Raw genomic sequence first — 20285 nt, 5'->3', positions numbered from 1 at the left:
CCTTTCGGATTTCACCGGCCATTTTTTACAGATTTTGATTTCAAACTACTTTGCACGCATTTGGGCCCCTAAAATGCCAGGGCAGTATAACTAGCCCACAAGTGACCCCATTTTGGAAATAAGACACCCCAAGGTATTTTGTGATGGGCATAGTGAGTTCATGGAAGTTTTTATTTTTTGTCACAAGTTAGTGGAATATGAGACTTTGTAAGAAAAAAAAACAAAAAAATCATTTTCCGCTAACTTGTGACAAAAAAATAAAAAGTTCTATGAACTCACTATGCCCATCAGCGAATACCTTAGGGTGTCTACTTTCCGAAATGGGGTCATTTGTGGGGTTTTTCTACTGTCTGGGCATTGTAGAACCTCAGGAAACATGACAGGTGCTCAGAAAGTCAGAGCTGCTTCAAAAAGCGGAAATTCAAATTTTTGTACCATACTTTGTAAACGCTATAACTTTTACCCAAACCATTTTTTTTTTACCCAAACATTTTTTTTTATCACAGACATGTAGAACAATAAATTTCGAGAAAAATTTATATATGGATGTCGTTTTTTTTGAAAAATATCATTTTTTTGCAAAAAAAAAATCGGTAAATTTAGATTAATAGAAACGGAAAATACAAATGTGAATACAAACGGTATTCTTTGTAGTATATATTGGAGTCATGCCCAATCCCCCCAAATTTCGATTAATAACAAAAAAAGTAAAAATGTCAGCAGCAATGAAATACCACCAAATGAAAGCTCTATTAGTGAGAAGAAAAGGAGGTAAAATTCATTTGGGTGGTAAGTTGCATGACCGAGCAATAAACCGCTAAAGTTGTGAAATGCCGATTTGTAAAAAAGGGCCTGGTCACTAGGGGGGTATAAACCTGTGGTCCTTAAGTGGTTAAAGAGTAACTACCGATTTATTTATTTATTTTATTTTTTTGCTAATGTGTAGGGACAGTGTCAGGGCACATTTTTCTAATATACTTTATTTGGGGAAAATGTTTATTTGTGGTAAAAAACTGGGGCTGAAATGTCCCTTAGCAGTGCTCTCGGACATCCATCTTCTATCAGCATAGGAGAGACGGGCTGTGTGGGATCTGCGGCCTCTGCCTGCCCTGCTCCCTCAGATCCTGGTGGAGACAGAAGCCTTATGTGTTTATCAAGTAAATATACATTCCCCCTTTTTATAAAATATGATGGACTTGTGCACTATGTATAAGCTCACGGGCCAGCGTGGCCGGCGCTGTCAGTAAGCTTTCTCCCGGCGGGCTGACTAATGAACCAGCCGCCAGGAGCGATGCCTGTGTGAGCGGTAAGCGCCCACTACAGGCAGTGCAAGGAGTCAGATGTTGCTTAGTGGGTAAAAGGTTTGCCACGATAGGCTATTGGCCTCTACTATTGTCCCTCCTTGGACTTTTAAAAAGTTAGCAACCCTAGGTGCAAGTGATATCAAAGCTGACGGTGAAAACCATGGTCCCATAGAAAACCTCACGTGACTGGACTCCGACCTGAGACCGGCTACAGATTTCAATACAACAACTTTTTTTTTTTTTACTTGTTTTATTGGAGAATAAACACATAAGGTAAAGCAATGTTACATCCATTAGAGATTGTAAATGTTTACATGTCGTTTACAGTAAATAAAGCCTTGATCAAATACATTAACATCTGTGCATACATGGTGTTCTACATTATTGTAGGCTCATTATGACAGATTGCATATGTCTGGATTGGAAAACTGTCAAGGGTGATATGCACCACGCTCCCCACACCTTCCAAAACTTCTGCAGGCACCCCCTGTTTTTGAACACCACATTTTGATAGGGGACAATTTGGTTAACCAGAGATCTCCTCTGATTCACAGTGAGTGGCCGGTCTGCCATCCATCTAATTGCAATGGCTTTCCTTGCCAGGAACAATGTCTCTCTTAAAAATATTCTATTATGGGGAGTCCATATATCTTCCTCCAGAATTCCTAGCAAACGTGCTTTAGGGTCATGGGGAACCGGACTAGAAAGCAGAGTAGATAGCATATTAGTGACCTCCTGCCAATAGGACTTGATGTAGTTACAGTCCCAGATCATATGCCAGAAGTCATTTATCTGTGGCACCTAGTGTGCAATAGTTTACCCATCTTGTATAGTTTAGTGCGGGTCTATGTAGAATAAATAATTGTATTAGCCTGTTGTTGGCAGAGGGTGAGACATATAGTGGTGATTCTAATGCTTCCTGCCATTCCTCCGCAGGTAAAAGAGACATTTTCCCTCCATTTAGATTCAACCTTCAGCTGATTTAATGCCATGTGGTTGCTCAATAAATGGGTATATAGAATAGATCTAATACCCTTTGGTCCTTGTGTGGTGAGAACACCTATCAGGGGGTACTTAGAAATAGCCCATCTACCATCTCAAAACTGTGCGAGAAGAGCGTGGCGCACCTGTAGATATCTATAGAAGTGAATGTACGGGAGATGTTCCCTGTATTTGTGTGAATGAACATCACAAAAATATTTTAGCGTGAGCATTCTCTACTCCTTCCAAATTTCCGCCCCCTCGTGGTTTTGCAAGTGAGGAAACATTGGGTTGTCCCATAATGGAATGGCATCCTCCCAATCCTTGTACTGGTGAAGCTTCGCTGCGTTCCACACCTGATGTGCCAGCCTATGTATGGGGAGGGCACGTCCAGCAAACAAGTGAATGCTCTCCAGCACTGGCCATATTGTGGATAACTGCAGGTATTAGGGGTTAGTTCATGTGATATTTTTATAGAGCAGGTCGCTACGGACGTGGAAATACCTAATATGTATACCTTTTTTTATTTATTTAAGTTTTACACAATAAAAGTATAGTGTCTCCATAGTCTGAGAGCCAAAGTTCTTTTATTTTTTTGGGCAACTGTCTTAGGTAGGGTATCATTTTTGCGGGATGAGATGACAGTTTGAGTGGCACTATTTTGGGGCGCATATGACTTTTTGATCGCTTGCTATTACACTTTTTGTGATGTAAGGCGACTTAGTGAAATGTTTTTTTTGACACCGTTTTTATTTTTGGTTAGGTCATGTGGTATTTTTATACAGCAGGTTGTTACGGACATTTTTGAAACAAAAAAATCATGTTTAAGGGTACTTTCACACTTACGTTTTTTAACCCCTAACAGGTATATTAGACGCTGTTTTGATAACAGCATCTAATATACCTGCTACCTGGTCCTCTGGTGGTCCCTTTTGCTTGGATCGACCACCAGAGGACAAAGGCAGCTCAGTAATAAGTAGCACCAAACACCACTACACTACACCCCCCCCTGTCACTTATTAACCCCTGATCACCCCATATAGACTCCCTGATCACCCCCCTGTCATTGATCAACCCCTTGTAAGGCTCCATTCAGACGTCAGTATGATTTTTACGGATCCACTGATACATGGATCGGATCTGCAAAACACATACGGACGTCTGAATGGAGCCTTACAGGGGGGTGATCAATGACAGGGGGGTGATCACCCCATATAGACTCCCTGATCACCCCCCTGTCATTGATCACCCCCCTGTAAGGCTCCATTCAGACGTCCGTATGATTTTTACGGATCCACTGATACATGGATCGCATCCGCAAAACACATACGGACGTCTGAATGGAGCCTTACAGGGGGGTGATCAATGACGGGGGTGATCACCCCATATAGACTCCCTGATCACCCCCCTGTCATTGATCACCCCCCTGTAAGGCTCCATTCAGACATTTTTTTGGCCCAAGTTAGCGGAAATCTTTTTTTTTTTTTTTCTTACAAAGTCTCATATTCCACTAACTTGTGTCAAAAAAATAAAATCTCACATGAACTCACCATATCCCTCACGGAATCCAAATGCGTAAAATTTTTTAGACATTTATATTCCAGACTTCTTCTCACGCTTTAGGGCCCCTAAAATGCCAGGGCAGTATAAATACCCCACATGTGACCCCATTTCGGAAAGTAGACACCCCAAGGTATCTGAGGGGCATATTGAGTCCATGAAAGATTGAAATTTTTGTCCCAAGTTAGCGGAAAGGGAGACTTTGTGAGAAAAAAACAAAAAAAAATCAATTTCCGCTAACTTGTGGCAAAAAAAAAAAATTCTATGAACTCGCCATGCCCTTCATTGGATACCTTGGGGTGTCTTCTTTCCAAAATGGGGTCACATGTGGGGTATTTATACTGCCCTGGCATTTTAGGGGCCCTAAAGCGTGAGAAGAAGTCTGGGATCCAAATGTCTAAAAATGCCCTCCTAAAAGGAATGTGGGCCCCTTTGCGCATCTAGGCTGCAAAAAAGTGTCACACATCTGGTATCGCCGTACTCAGGAGAAGTTGGGGAATGTGTTTTGGGGTGTCATTTTACATATACCCATGCTGGGTGAGAGAAATACCTCACGGAATACCTTGGGGTGTCTTCTTTCCAAAATGGGGTCACTTGTGGGGTAGTTATACTGCCCTGGCATTCTACGGGCCCTAATGTGTGGTAAGTAGTTTGAAATCAAAATGTGTAAAAATTGACCTGTGAAATCCTAAAGGTGCTCTTTGGAATGTGGGCCCCTTTGCCCACCTAGGCTGCAAAAGAGTGTCACACATGTGGTATTGCCGTACTCAGGAGAAGTTGGGCAATGTGTTTTGGGGTGTCATTTTACATATACCCATGCTGGGTGAGATAAATATCTTGGTCAAAATGCCAACTTTGTATAAAAAAAATGGGAAAAGTTGTCTTTTGCCAAGATATTTCTCTCACCCAGCATGGGTATATGTAAAATGACACCCCAAAAAACATTTCCCAACTTCTCTTGAGTACGGCAATACCACATGTGTGACACTTTTTTGCAGCCTAGGTGGGCAAAGGGGCCCACATTCCAAAGAGCACCTTTCGGATTTCACCGGCCATTTTTTACAGATTTTGATTTCAAACTACTTTGCACGCATTTGGGCCCCTAAAATGCCAGGGCAGTATAACTAGCCCACAAGTGACCCCATTTTGGAAATAAGACACCCCAAGGTATTTTGTGATGGGCATAGTGAGTTCATGGAAGTTTTTATTTTTTGTCACAAGTTAGTGGAATATGAGACTTTGTAAGAAAAAAAAAAAAATCATTTTCCGCTAACTTGTGACAAAAAAATAAAAAGTTCTATGAACTCACTATGCCCATCAGCGAATACCTTAGGGTGTCTACTTTCCGAAATGGGGTCATTTGTGGGGTTTTTCTACTGTCTGGGCATTGTAGAACCTCAGGAAACATGACAGGTGCTCAGAAAGTCAGAGCTGCTTCAAAAAGCGGAAATTCAAATTTTTGTACCATACTTTGTAAACGCTATAACTTTTACCCAAACCATTTTTTTTTTACCCAAACATTTTTTTTTATCACAGACATGTAGAACAATAAATTTCGAGAAAAATTTATATATGGATGTCGTTTTTTTTGAAAAATATCATTTTTTTGCAAAAAAAAAATCGGTAAATTTAGATTAATAGAAACGGAAAATACAAATGTGAATACAAACGGTATTCTTTGTAGTATATATTGGAGTCATGCCCAATCCCCCCAAATTTCGATTAATAACAAAAAAAGTAAAAATGTCAGCAGCAATGAAATACCACCAAATGAAAGCTCTATTAGTGAGAAGAAAAGGAGGTAAAATTCATTTGGGTGGTAAGTTGCATGACCGAGCAATAAACCGCTAAAGTTGTGAAATGCCGATTTGTAAAAAAGGGCCTGGTCACTAGGGGGGTATAAACCTGTGGTCCTTAAGTGGTTAAAGAGTAACTACCGATTTATTTATTTATTTTATTTTTTTGCTAATGTGTAGGGACAGTGTCAGGGCACATTTTTCTAATATACTTTATTTGGGGAAAATGTTTATTTGTGGTAAAAAACTGGGGCTGAAATGTCCCTTAGCAGTGCTCTCGGACATCCATCATCTATCAGCATAGGAGAGACGGGCTGTGTGGGATCTGCGGCCTCTGCCTGCCCTGCTCCCTCAGATCCTGGTGGAGACAGGAGCCTTATGTGTTTATCAAGTAAATATACATTCCCCTTTTTATAAAATATGATGGACTTGTGCACTATGTATAAGCTCACGGGCCAGCGTGGCCGGCGCTGTCAGTAAGCTTTCTCCCGGCGGGCTGACTAATGAACCAGCCGCCAGGAGCGATGCCTGTGTGAGCGGTAAGCGCCCACTACAGGCAGTGCAAGGAGTCAGATGTTGCTTAGTGGGTAAAAGGTTTGCCACGATAGGCTATTGGCCTCTACTATTGTCCCTCCTTGGACTTTTAAAAAGTTAGCAACCCTAGGTGCAAGTGATATCAAAGCTGACGGTGAAAACCATGGTCCCATAGAAAACCTCACGTGACTGGACTCCGACCTGAGACCGGCTACAGATTTCAATACAACAACTTTTTTTTTTTTTACTCGTTTTATTGGAGAATAAACACATAAGGTAAAGCAATGTTACATCCATTAGAGATTGTAAATGTTTACATGTCGTTTACAGTAAATAAAGCCTTGATCAAATACATTAACATCTGTGCATACATGGTGTTCTACATTATTGTAGGCTCATTATGACAGATTGCATATGTCTGGATTGGAAAACTGTCAAGGGTGATATGCACCACGCTCCCCACACCTTCCAAAACTTCTGCAGGCACCCCCTGTTTTTGAACACCACATTTTGATAGGGGACAATTTGGTTAACCAGAGATCTCCTCTGATTCACAGTGGGTGGCCGGTCTGCCATCCATCTAATTGCAATGGCTTTCCTTGCCAGGAACAATGTCTCTCTTAAAAATATTCTATTATGGGGAGTCCATATATCTTCCTCCAGAATTCCTAGCAAACGTGCTTTAGGGTCATGGGGAACCGGACTAGAAAGCAGAGTAGATAGCATATTAGTGACCTCCTGCCAATAGGACTTGATGTAGTTACAGTCCCAGATCATATGCCAGAAGTCATTTATCTGTGGCACCTAGTGTGCAATAGTTTACCCATCTTGTATAGTTTAGTGCGGGTCTATGTAGAATAAATAATTGTATTAGCCTGTTGTTGGCAGAGGGTGAGACATATAGTGGTGATTCTAATGCTTCCTGCTATTCCTCCGCAGGTAAAAGAGACATTTTCCCTCCATTTAGATTCAACCTTCAGCTGATTTAAAGCCATGTGGTTGCTCAATAAATGGGTATATAGAATAGATCTAATACCCTTTGGTCCTTGTGTGGTGAGAACACCTATCAGGGGGTACTTAGAAATAGCCCATCTACCATCTCAAAACTGTGCGAGAAGAGCGTGGCGCACCTGTAGATATCTATAGAAGTGAATGTACGGGAGATGTTCCCTGTATTTGTGTGAATGAACATCACAAAAATATTTTAGCGTGAGCATTCTCTACTCCTTCCAAATTTCCGCCCCCTCGTGGTTTTGCAAGTGAGGAAACATTGGGTTGTCCCATAATGGAATGGCATCCTCCCAATCCTTGTACTGGTGAAGCTTCGCTGCGTTCCACACCTGATGTGCCAGCCTATGTATGGGGAGGGCACGTCCAGCAAACAAGTGAATGCTCTCCAGCACTGGCCATAATGTGGATAACTGCAGGTATTAGGGGTTAGTTCATGTGATATTTTTATAGAGCAGGTCGCTACGGACGTGGAAATACCTAATATGTATACCTTTTTTTATTTATTTAAGTTTTACACAATAAAAGTATAGTGTCTCCATAGTCTGAGAGCCAAAGTTCTTTTATTTTTTTGGGCAACTGTCTTAGGTAGGGTATCATTTTTGCGGGATGAGATGACAGTTTGAGTGGCACTATTTTGGGGCGCATATGACTTTTTGATCGCTTGCTATTACACTTTTTGTGATGTAAGGCGACTTAGTGAAATGTTTTTTTTGACACCGTTTTTATTTTTGGTTAGGTCATGTGGTATTTTTATACAGCAGGTTGTTACGGACATTTTTGAAACAAAAAAATCATGTTTAAGGGTACTTTCACACTTGCGTTTTTCTTTTCTGGCATAGAGTTCCGTCCTAGGGGCTCTATACCGGAAAAAAACTGATTAGTTTTATCCCCATGCATTCTAAATGGAGAGCATTCCGTCCAGGATGCATCAGGATGTCTTCAGTTCAGTCTTTTTGACTGATCAGGCCAAAGATAAAACCGCAGCATGCTACGGTTTTATCTCCGGAAAAAAAAACTGAAGTCTTGCCTGAATACGGCATTTTTTTCCATAGGAATGTATGCGCAGACCGAAAAAAAGGTGAAAAAAATAAATGCCGGATCAGTTTTTCCGGATGACATCGGATGGACGGATTCGTCATTTCAATGCATTTTTCTGACTGATCGGCCATTTTTAAGACTGATCAGGATCCTGATCAGTCTTACAAATGCCATCAGTTGGCATACATTTTGCCGTAGCCGGCAGGCAGTTCTGGCGACAGAACTGCCTGCTGGATCACTCTGCAGCAAGTGTGAAAGTAGCCTTAGTGTCTCCATATTGAGAGCCATAGTTTTTTTCTTTTTTGGGCCATTGTCTTAGGTAGGGGCTCATTTTTTGCGGGATGAGGTGACGGTTAGATTGGCACTACGTTGGGGGGCCTACACCTTTTTGATCGCTTGGTGTTGCACTTTTAGTGATGTAAGGTGACAAGAAAATGTTTTTTTTAGCACAGTTTTTATTTTTTAAGGTGTTCACCTGAGGGGTTAGTTCATGTGATATTTTTATAGAGCCGGTCATTACGGACGCGGCGATACCTAATATGTCTACTTTTCTTTTTTTCCCTATTTAAAAAATAAAATAAAAAAATAAATAAATAAAAAACATCCTTTTCCCAAAATAAAGTAAATTATTTAACTTTAAAAAAAATTTGGGAAAAACTTTTTTTTTTAATTTCTTTTTTCACTTTATTTTTTATCCCACTCTGGGACTTCAACTTTTGGGGGTCTGACCCCCTTTACAATGCATTACAATACTTCTCTAATGCATTGGCTGTAAGTGTATTGCACACTGTAATACACTTACAGCTTCCTGCCTTTCCAGGGGGCCGAATCTCACAGGCTATCACGGCATCGGCTGCCTTCCCTGCCATTGGGTCTCCGTTACAGCAGCACGGGGACCCGATGGCCACCCTGCACCCTGCAGTATCCCGCACTACGAAATCCACTGTGTTCCTCATCTGCTGCACCTCCTGTAGACTGCAGTACATGGGCTGCACTACTAATACCTTAAAAACCAGGATTCGGAAACATTTATCCGATGCAAACAATGAGAAGGCATTGAATGCCTCTGCGGTTTCTCGACACTGCAGGATGTTCACGGGAGTGATTTATCTTTTTTCACCTTCTGTGGAATTGAAGGGTATTTAAACCATACAGAGGGGGCGATCACAGGAAAAAGTTATTGGCAAGGGAAACCTTTTGGATTTTTATGCCTGAGACTAGATTTCCAACAGGTTTAAATAGGAGACAGAATGTTATTTATTATCATTGATGTTGGAAATGATACATTTAATAATTTACCATCTTTATTTCTAGTATCTTTTCCATGGTGTTTATTGCACATCCTGTGTGTGTCTGAACAGTGTCCTATTCACTTGTGCTGATGAATTGTTGAAGCACATTCCATCCACAGATGCCTGTCACCCTGGAGCTAACACCAGGTTTACTCCCACCTGTTGATGACGTGGCTTCTCTTGAGAGGTAAATCTCTTTTCTAATGCCTCATGCACACGACCATTGTTCTGGTCCGCATCCGAGCCTCAGTTTTTCACTTCAATGGGGCCGCAAAAGATGCGGACAGCACTCCGTGTGCTGTCCGCATCCGTTGCTCCGTTCCGTGGCCTCGCAAAAAAAAATATAACATGTCCTATTCTTGTCCGTTTTGCGGACAAGAATAGGCATTTCTACAATGGGCCGCCTGTTCTGTTCCGCAGATTGCGGAAGGCACACGGGCGGCTTTAGTGTTTTGCGGATCCGCAATTTGCAGACCGCAAAAAACGGAACGGTCGTGTGCATGAGGCCTAACATGTATTTTAACTCCAGTTTTTCATGATCATGCCATTCTTTTTACAAAGGGCCTGAGTGCCCGAAACGCGTCAAGAAGGTTATGTCTTTTATTGCTTCAGTGTTTTTTCTTCCAATAAAGTGACCAGTTTGGAATACGGCAGTGCTGTTTTTTTTCGTTTTTTTCTCACTTGGATTCAAGTCTCTACCCACGGTGCCACGCCGACAGCCTTGTGGGTATAGTGGTTCTCTGACTGAGCTGGTAAGGGGGAGATTCCCTGTATCGTGTTTCTTTTCATACTGTAGTTCATGTGTAGGCTGGCAGCTGGGCGTCCTCTCAAGGGGAGTCCATTTAGGACCATTTTATACCCTTTGTCTTCTTTTTGTCATTTTACACAGCACTCGCACTGTGTATGTACAGTAAAATACCGCAAACCGCCATGTCACTACTATTGGTCCTGGTGATCGGGAGACAGATCATGTGAACACTGGTATGTCCGGGAGTCGCATCAAGTAAAAGATAAAATAGAAACTGAAATAACAGTTTGTGTGATTTGTTATTTACACCGTGTGCAATGTGCGGCCTCCTCCGGTGTGACAACCAGTATTATAATGCTGACAACCTACATGACATTCAGGAGACGCTGCTACATCCCATAGGCCTGGATGTGGGCTCATTATGAAGGGATTTAGTTACTGGACATATAATTAGCTGGAGAAGAACATTTCTGGTATCATCTTTATTATAATATTAGACATTTCCTTATCTTCAGTAGATCAGTGATATCACCCATAATGCACCAGGAGACGTTCTTAATACCAGACCTCTGAAGACGTCTTCACCACCAAAGTCCTGTTATCTGCTCATCACTGAGAGGAATCCGGTTTCTTCTCTGTTCACTAAATGATCTTCATATTTGGTTTCTGCTTTTCCAGTTTTCTTATGGCTTCCTTCTCCTCATCTTCAGATAATCCAATGCACGACAGACTAGAAGAGAAAACAGCATTAGTGAGGTTGTATTGTGAGGTTTCCTCCTGACATCAGACCAGTCAGTGAATTGATCTCCTGAACATGGGATGTCTACAATTTTGCGTGTTTTGTAGATCTCCTCTTTGGTTCAGTGCTCTCATTAATAGAAACTAAATCAGAGTCTTGCAGGTTTGATACCTTTTATGGCTAACAAAAATAGAATTAATGATGTTACATAGTGAGCTTTCCAGACATCACCAGTCCCTTTATCAGGTGTACTACAATATATGAAGAAACAGCACTATATGTCCAATAAGAACAGAGACATGGGAGCAGGGGTGTAGCTAAAAGCTCATGGGCCCTGGTGCAAGAGCTCAGCTTGGGCCCCTGTCCCTCAGTGCTTGTTGGCAAGGGGCAGGGTAGCACATAGCCTTCCTGCTGCCTGAGGCAAACCCCCTCATGCCAAATTCTTAACCTAACCCCTTCCCTCCAGCCAGAGGTGTAAATTGACCAGTATGCACTTTCTATAATGCCAGTGTCTTATGTGGCACAAGGGTCTTTGGGCCTCCTCAGGCTCCTGGGCCCAGTAGCTGCTACCTCTGCACCCCCTATAGCTATGCCCCTGCATGGGAGAATGAATGGACATAGTGGGGGCACCAGGTCTCTGAGATAACATCAATTTAGAGACCATAAAACTTTCACACCCCTTATCTGTCAGATAATTATGGACTCATTCACAAGATCTTTGATCTTCTGTTGTTTTTTAAATGTCCCTTCATCCCCCCCCATGTCTCTGTTCTTATTGTTTCTTCAAACATCCTTGTAGGACGCCTGATGAAGGGACTGGTTATGTCTGGAAAGCTCGCTATGTAACAACACTGAATCATCATTTGCCGGCAGCAGATCAGGATTACAAAGCACGATCTGCCACCGACCAATGAGTTTTAATTCTGTTGACAGATTCCAATTACCCGGTGACCGAGCGTTTACTAGTTTATGCGGTGATAGACGGCAGTATTAAGCCTCATTCACACATCAGTGTCCGTGCTCAAATCCGTGAAAAGGTTATCTATGATGGTCAATGAAAAGATGCCTCGGTGAAGGATCGGTTTGTCTGTTTTTTTGCTGTCCGTGTGTCATTCCTGTTTCACAGACTGTCACGAGGGTATCAAGAGCCACGTCTGACTCTGTTATACCCGGGGTCAGGAGGTCGCAGCGGGTGGCTGCGCGCTCTATATCTAAAGATCACGTTGTTTCTTAGTGATTGTTTTCTGTGTTTGCCTTGCTATCCTTTTTGTCTCAATCAGGGATCCGTAGCTTCTCCTCCTCAGCTGTTTCTTGTCTGCCACTCCCAACCTCCTTATATTCTCCCCTCACACTTCTCTAGTTGCCAGTTATAGAGCTTCCTGCCTGGACATCTATACTGACCCACTGGAGTTGTGAATCCTGGTTGTCGTTCCAGAGTGCTACCCTCCGGATCCCTGTTGGGCTTCTTGTTGTCTCCTGTTGTCGCCCACCTGGGATTATATGTTGAGTTTGTATGGTCTGTCCTTCCCTTGGTGTTTTCCTTTAGAGCTAGTGGTGCGGACTAGTGTTCCCACCGCCCTGTTCACTATCTAGGGCTCAGCTTAGGGAAAGCCAGGGCTTTAGGCACGTGATCGGCGTACGGGTGAGGAACCCGTCTAGAAACGTCAGGGCAGCCAGGTGCCAGCCGCTAGGTGAGTCAGGGGTCACCACCTTCCCTCTCACTTGGGCAGGGCCTTCCTTGTTCCCTCCCTCTGTGTCACGTATGTGATAGTCACGCCGACCGTGATACAGACACTGTGCAGCTGAAAAATTATTTTTTCGCTCGTATCATTAGGAGACACAGGAGACCATGGGTATAGCTGCTGGCACTAGGAAGCGACACTAAGCAAAAAAGTGTTAGCTCAGCTATACCCCTACAGAGCTAGTCAGTTTTAGCTTAGTGTCTGTAGGAGGCAGACCTTCCTGCTTTGCAGGGCACCTATCCGCCATTTTTATCTATTATTTTAGTTTATTTTACCTTTTTCTCCTTTAGGCACCTTACCTCTCTGTTTTGCCGGGGAGGAAGGCCGGTGTCAGTTCCCCTCACCGCACAACCACCCCCAAGTGGACCAGGGCAGCCCAGCTCCCCTGCATCCTGTCAACCATGGGATCACCTTTACTTCTGCAGTCCCCCCTTCACACCAGCCTCCCTACCACCTCGGTGCTAGCGGCTGAAGAGGTGACCCTACTGGTACCCCAAGGAGGGGTGAAGAGAAGAGGATGAAGATGGGGTAAGTATGGTGATCACCTCCCCTCTCCATTCCTGTGATCTTCATTCCCCTCCTGGCCTGGGTTTTCTCCTCCTTATTTCACCTAATGCTTGCGCCCCTCCTTGCCCCCTCCACTTTCTTCCCTCCCGTGCCCGCCGGTACCATTTCCCAGCGGTCGCATCCCCTCCTGGGCTGGCTGCTGCTTCTCACTACCGGGCATAGAGTATGCCCGTCCCATGTCTTCTTAGTCCAGGGTTTGGGTATCTCATGGCTATTCTTTCTGCCCTCTGTTCCGTATGGAAGTTCTTCCGGTGGCTTGCTACTACTAGGCCACAACTTCCATGCTGGTGTATGGGGAAGGGGGAGGGGACAGTCCCCAGGCATGAAATCTACTCAGCCAGAGCCTGCTGAGCTCTGCCCCTGATCACCAATAATTTATGAAAATAAATAAATTAACCCCTTCCTTGTCTAGGGTTCAACTCCATAAATAATTAAAATTTAACCCCTTCCTGCCTCTTCACCCAGTTGAGGCTGGGGCTTCAGATTTCGCTTGGATGATTATTTAAAAAACAAAACAAAAAACTGTTAACCGTGGTGCTATCCGGCACTGAACATAGTGAGTACTACAGCTTTAACCTCTTCTACAGGTGGTGCATGGCTACCTCCTCAATCCCAGTCACGCACTACCACTGGTTGCTGTACATCCTGTCATATTACCTTCCTTTCACAGGCGGAGTAATCGCACTACCACTGCATACCGTACATCCTGTCACATTACCTCTTTCCGCAAGTAATCAGACTAACAAGTGAAGTACTTGCATCAACATTGGATATTGTGGCTTTCCACAGGTGGAGTATTTGCAAGAGCTGGTATCTACTACCACTGGATACTGTGGCTACTACCGCATTAACCCCTTCATTGTTGTGTGTTGGTGTTGAGCGCCTACATGGCAGTCTCTGTCCTCCCAGGGTGTTACCCCACAACACTGCTTTAAGTCCCGGTGAGACACCACACTACACGGTTGGTCATTGTGCTTGACACCTTCAATAGGTGGAGCATCTGACCTAGAACAGAATACTGTGGTTACTAACATGCGAGTCGAGTATTGCACTGTACTGAGCACTACTGTATATCCACTACTAGCTCTCCTCCTTATCAGGTGGCTACTACTGTATGGCCTCTTTCTCAGATGCAGTTTTGCACTAGCCCTAGCTATTGTGCCTACCACTATATGGCCTCCTTTTCAGGTGGAGTATTTGCGTTAGGACTACATACCATGGCTACCACTGTACAGCCTCTACGGCACTAGATACTATGGCTTCTTCTGTATGGTCTCCTCCTCATGGAGTACTGCACTAGTGTAAGCCGTGTACCGGGGTGGGCTCCCTAGGATACAGCGAAGTCACAAACAAGGAAAGTGACACTGACACCAGCTTAAAGGGATTCTGTCACCAGGTTTCACCCCTGTCAGCTAAACATATGCTGATGTTCAGGGCGTCTTCACGATTCCTAATGTGGGCTTATAAATGTCATCTGTGGGCTTATTTAGCTAAAAAACAGCTATTACTAACCTGTCAGTCAAACAAATAAGGTGCCCAAGGGGATGTTAATGGATGCAAGGTGCCGGCCGCACCCGCCGCCGTTCGTGCCCAGCGCCGCCTTTCCAGACTTCTGCGCCGCCTCCTAATCCTCTGTGCCGCCTCTCGCTCTCCCTCCCTCCCCCCTCTCCTGCTGTAAGATCTCGCGCAGACAGGGGTTGAGCGAAGTGCCGGTGCATGCGCACTTCGCTGTAAGAAGCCAAATGGAGAAGTCCGCACGGGCGCATCAGGCAGAGCCCTGTGCACAAGCGCGAGATCTTACAGCAGAAGGAGGGGGAGGGAGGGAGAGCGAGAGGCGGCACAGAGGATTAGGAGGCGGCGCAGAAGTCTGGAAAGGCGGCGCTGGGCACGAACGGCAGCGGGTGCGGCCGGCACCTTGCATCCATTAACATCCCCTTGGGCTGTTTAACACAATGAATTAATTTTAAAAACAAAAAAAGTTTTAGTGTCTCCATAGTCTAAGAGCCATAGTTTTTTCAGTTTTTGGGCGATTATCTTAAGTAGGGTCTCATTTTTTGCGGGATGAGATGACGGTTTGATTGGCACTATTTTGGGGTGCATATGACTTTTTGATTGCTTGCTATTACACTTTTTGTGACGTAAGATGACAAAAAAATTGCTTTTTTTACACCGTTTTTATTTTTATTTTTTACGGTGGTCATCTGAGGGGTTAGGTCATGTGATATTTTTATAGAGCCTGTCGATACGGACACGGCGATACCTAATATGTATACTTTTTTTTTATTTATGTAAGTTTTACACAATGATTTCATTTTTGAAACCAAAAAAATCATGTTTTAGTGTTTCCATAGTCTAAGAGCCATAGTTTTTTCAGTTTTGGGGCGATTATCTTGGGTAGGGTATTATTTTTGCGGGATGAGATGACGGTTTGATTGTTACAATTTTGGCGTACATACGACTTTTTTGATCAGTTTTATTACCTTTTTTGGGAAGTAAGGTGGGCAAAATTTCAATTTCATCATAGTTTTTCATTTTAAATTTTTATGGCGTTCACCATTCGGGTAAAGTAACATGACTGTTTTATAGATCAGGTCGTTACGGACGCGGCGATACCAAACATGTGTAGGGAATTAAATTTATTTCATTTTTAATCCGTGATAAATGTGTTTTTTGATTTTTACTTTATTTTCACATTTTTTTTTGACCCAGATCCACTTGGTTCTTGAAGATCCAGTGGGTCTGATGTCTGTATAATACAGTACAGTACAATATATATTGTACTGTACTGTATTTTACACTTTGTCTGAACAGATCTATGCTTTCAACACTGATCTGTTCAGCACCATGGACAGCAGGATGCCTGAGAAGGCATCCTGTTGCCATGGGAACCTTCCCCGTCTGCTCAGTAGTGGTCAGAACTGCGCAGACGGGGAAGGGTAAGGACGGGGCTGTCGGGGGGCTGTCTGGGGGCTCTCTCCCTCTCCCATTGGGGGGCTGCAAAGGCACAGCAGCCCCCCGATGGGAGAGGGAGGGAGCTCCCTGAGCTGTTAACCTTTTCCATAGAGCGGTCCGTACGGACCGCGGTATGGAAAGGGTTAAACGGCTGACATCGCAGATGTCAGCCGTTTATACCAGGGTGTCAGCAATGTGCTGACACCCTGGTATACCCACTAACCACCAACGATTATTCAAGGGGAGGCGGGCGTGGGATCGCGATCCCGCCTGCCGCATCGCCCGCCTCCCGCACCGCCTGCAACCCTCCCCCTGCACCTCCCACCAGGCTAAAATCACTCAGGGGTGCAGGGGGGGGGGATACAGATATATTTTAGGAATACTAAAGTTTCTAATCCCCGCGATCAGGGACCGCGGGGATCATAAACTTCAGAAATCTCAGCAAACCGCAGGTCTGAATTGACCTGCGGTTTGCCGCGATCGCCGACATGGCGGGGTCACGGGACCCCCCCCGCGCATTTAGCCTAGGTGCCTGCTCAATGATTTGAGCAGGCACCGGGTTCCGATCACTGCCAGCCGCACGGCAGTGATCGAAAATACACAGGGCGTACCTGTACGCCCTATGTCCTTAAGGGGTTAATATGCAAGAACAGAAACTTTACTTAGGCAAAAAAGTAATATCACAAACATAACCAAAACAATGCAAACATGCATAGAAAAATGCTATATCCCGGACCCACAGTCAATGTCCCTGCCCACTGGACAGGCCTAGCTGATGGCGGACACAGCAGAGCCTGCAAGTCGTGCTCTGCCGCTATAGAGGACACCCCTAGCCGGTGGCAGACGCAGCAGAGCCTGCAAGTCAATAACTGCGCTGCAGTCCAGTACAGAAAAGCCTAGCAAAATGATATAATCCTAACTAACTAACTAATGCGAGGCCTAGGCTAGTCTCTGTTACTTCAGGCGCCACACAATATATTACAATCCGTAACTGGGTGCACTGACCTGCGTCCGTTCTGGGCCCGAGGATGCAGCCTACCAGGGATGGCCACCAACCTCTCAGCAACCGTGCGACCTTGCTTGATGATGAGGCCTTCTGTCCACACACTGAACTGGTCTTCCTGGGACAACCTCTCTTTCAAAAGAGCTGGATTCAGTAAGGGTATAACAGTTACTCTCCTTCTTTTGAATGTCCATTAACTGCTGGCCATCTGCAAGCCATGATGGAATCGGATTCAGTCCCTCACAGCACAATCCTTTCACCATGTCAGATCAACACTTCCTGCTCTGTTTGGCACACACAGCATGAGTCATCAGCATGAGTCATCACCTGTTTTGCATATTAAAATCCCAGAGTGTGCTGGCTGTGGCTGCAAAACAGTGGCCTCTATTGTCTGGAATGCCAAATGACAGTTTCAGTACAAACATTATGCATAAATAGCTGTTTCACAATCTCACACTAGCACCAGATGCTGTGGCTACTCCTGTATGGCCCCATTCTCGGGTGTAGAATTTACCTTAGCCCTAAATACTTTGTCTACTACTGTGTGGTTCCCTTCTCAGGTTCAGTGCTTACGTTCATCCTGCAAGCCATGGTGGCTCCCACGTTGTTTCCTTCCTCACATGATGGGTATTGGTTCTCTGCTTTCTACCACATTGCCTTCTATTCCACACCATGTTTCGGCCCTGGCTTTGTATGCTGTAGCTTCTACTACATTCCCCCTTCTATAGGTGGAACCTTCACACTGGTCCTAGGTGTGGTCATTGTATCTACATTTCCTTCTCAGGTGGATCTCCTGCTCATTTTACCTACGCTGTAGCTCTGACAGGTGTAGTCTTTATGCTGGAGCTTGCCGTTGTGGCCGACACGTCCATTCTTTCCTGATGGCACTGGTCATCTGCATTACTTCCATCATCAAACCAGGTATTTGCAATAGCATGCAAAGCTATAGCTGATCAGCCCCTTACTTCTGGTGCGCACTTTTACAGGGTTCTTCAGTTGGCATAACCTCCTCGTTTCTGTGGCACTGGTCTACCACATTGTTCCCTTTACAAATGTGACATTGCCGCTAACAGTTGATGCTGTGACACCATCAGCATTGCCTCTCTTAGGAGATGGGTAATGGCTCTGACATGTCCGTCTGTAGTGGACATACCTACTCAGTGCACATACTGTTAGTTGACTACATTACTCCCCTCATCGGACGGAGCAGTTGTGCTTTCACTTGTCACCTGTGTGTAGTTGGCACCCCATGTTCGCAAAAGATGAAAATAAATACACCATTTGTTTGTGCTGCGTTTGTGCCACAAAAATGACTGTTTGTGCCGGTTCGGTTCCTGAGATAATGCGCGTTACATTTTTATGAAGCCCCGCCCACTTTCCACTGCATGTTCTTACATTTCAAAAAGAAATACACCTTTGGTTTGTGCTGCAAAAATAAACGTTTGCGCCGCTTTGGTTTCCGAGATATTGCGTGCTCCATATGCTAAAAAAAAAAATACACCATTAGTTTGTGCTGAGTTTGTTCCGCAAATCACTGTAACTGATGCATGGATAAAAGGAGAGAAAAAGAATTGAAAAACACTGCGTGCCATAGCAATTTTATAATAAGAAAAATGTATAAAGGACTAGACCCCGTACCTCATTTCCTGCTTCTGATGCCCCTCCCCTATGCTGGGCACTTTCAGCACCACACACTGTACCTTGGGGAAAGGTATAAGCAAATGTATGCTTAACAAATTGACTACTACCTAAGAGACTGCAGGGAAAATCAAGTGTACCTACTTAGGCTCCATTCACACATCCGCAATTCCGTTCCGCATTATGCGGAACGGAATTGTGGACCCATTCATTTCTATGGGGCCGCAATTGCGGACAAGAATAGGCATATTCTATTAGTGCCGGCGATGTGCGGTCCGCAAAATGCGGAACGCACATTGCCGGTGTCCGTGTTTTGCGGATCCGTAAAACACACACGGATGTGTGAATGGACCCTTATTGTAACTAAGGCCTCTTTCACACTTGCGTTGTCCGGATCCGTCGTGCACTCCATTTGCCGGAGGTGCCCGCCGGATCCGTAACAACGCAAGTGAACTGAAAGCATTTGAAGACGGATCCGTCTTCAAAATGCGTTCAGTGTTACTATGGCACCCAGGACGCTATTAAAGTTCTGGCTGCCATACTAGTAGTGGGGAGCGGGGGAGCAGTATACTTACCGTCCGTGCGGCTCCCGGGGCGCTCCAGAATGACGTCAGAGCGCCCCATGCGCATGGATGACGTGATCCATGCGATCACGTCATCCATGCGCGTGGGGCGCCCTGACATCACTTTGAAGCGCCCCGGGAGCCGCACGGACGGTAAGTATACTGCTCCCCCGCTCCCCACTACACTTTACCATGGCAAACAGGACTTTAGCGTCCTGGCAGCCATGGTAACCATTCAGAAAAAGCTAAACGTCGGATCCGGTAATGCGCCGAAACGACGTTTAGCTTAAGGCCGGATCCGGATTAATGCCTTTCAATGGGCATTAATTCCGGATCCGGCCTTGCGGCAAGTGTTCAGGATTTTTGACTGGAGCAAAAAGCGCAGCATGCTACGGTATTTTCTCCGGCCAAAAAACGTTCCGGTCCTGAACTGAAGACATCCTGATGCATCTTGAATGGATTTCTCTCCATTCAGAATGCATTGGGATAATCCTGATCAGGATTCTTCCGGCATAGAGCCCCGACGACGGAACTCTATGCCGGAAAAGAACAACGCAAGTGTGAAAGAGCCCTAATCAGGGCTCGAGTCCTGCAGGAATGTGTGGGAACGGCGATCCTGCACTTTTTTCATAGCAGGAACGCTATGGGCAAAAGGACCAGGAAGCGTTAAAGGCTTTGTACTCACCGCTTCCTGGTCCTCGGCTGTCGGCTGTGCACAGGCATGAGGGCTGAGGCGCTCTGTGATGTCACGCTGTGCGCAGCCTTCACAGCACAGCCGACAGCAGGATGCAGATCGCGTAGGAGGAGAGGAGCGGTG

At 44.8% G+C, this 20285-nt stretch overlaps 2 protein-coding genes across 3 annotated transcripts in view; both read right to left on the bottom strand.

The window, feature by feature from the left end:
* Positions 1-20285, bottom strand: part of LOC120981622 (NACHT, LRR and PYD domains-containing protein 3-like) — a 3400916-nt gene that overhangs the window by 2979256 nt on the left and 401375 nt on the right. The window lies entirely within an intron of this gene.
* Positions 10706-20285, bottom strand: part of LOC120981624 (ribonuclease inhibitor-like) — a 323009-nt gene continuing 313429 nt past the window's right edge. The window contains exon 6 of one of the 2 annotated variants that reach the window (XM_040411195.1): positions 10706-10994. In XM_040411195.1, coding sequence (XP_040267129.1) covers positions 10907-10994 — 88 coding nt within the window. In that variant the 3' untranslated portion in view covers positions 10706-10906. The remainder of the gene's footprint in view (positions 10995-20285) is intronic. The other variant, XM_040411194.1, reaches the window with a different exon arrangement.

Source organism: Bufo bufo, chromosome 11, assembly GCF_905171765.1.
Source record: "Bufo bufo chromosome 11, aBufBuf1.1, whole genome shotgun sequence".
In the NCBI taxonomy this organism is placed as follows: Eukaryota; Metazoa; Chordata; class Amphibia; order Anura; family Bufonidae; genus Bufo; species Bufo bufo.
The sequence above is the reverse complement of the archived record's forward strand: the minus strand, read 5'-3'. Positions and strand labels throughout refer to the sequence as shown.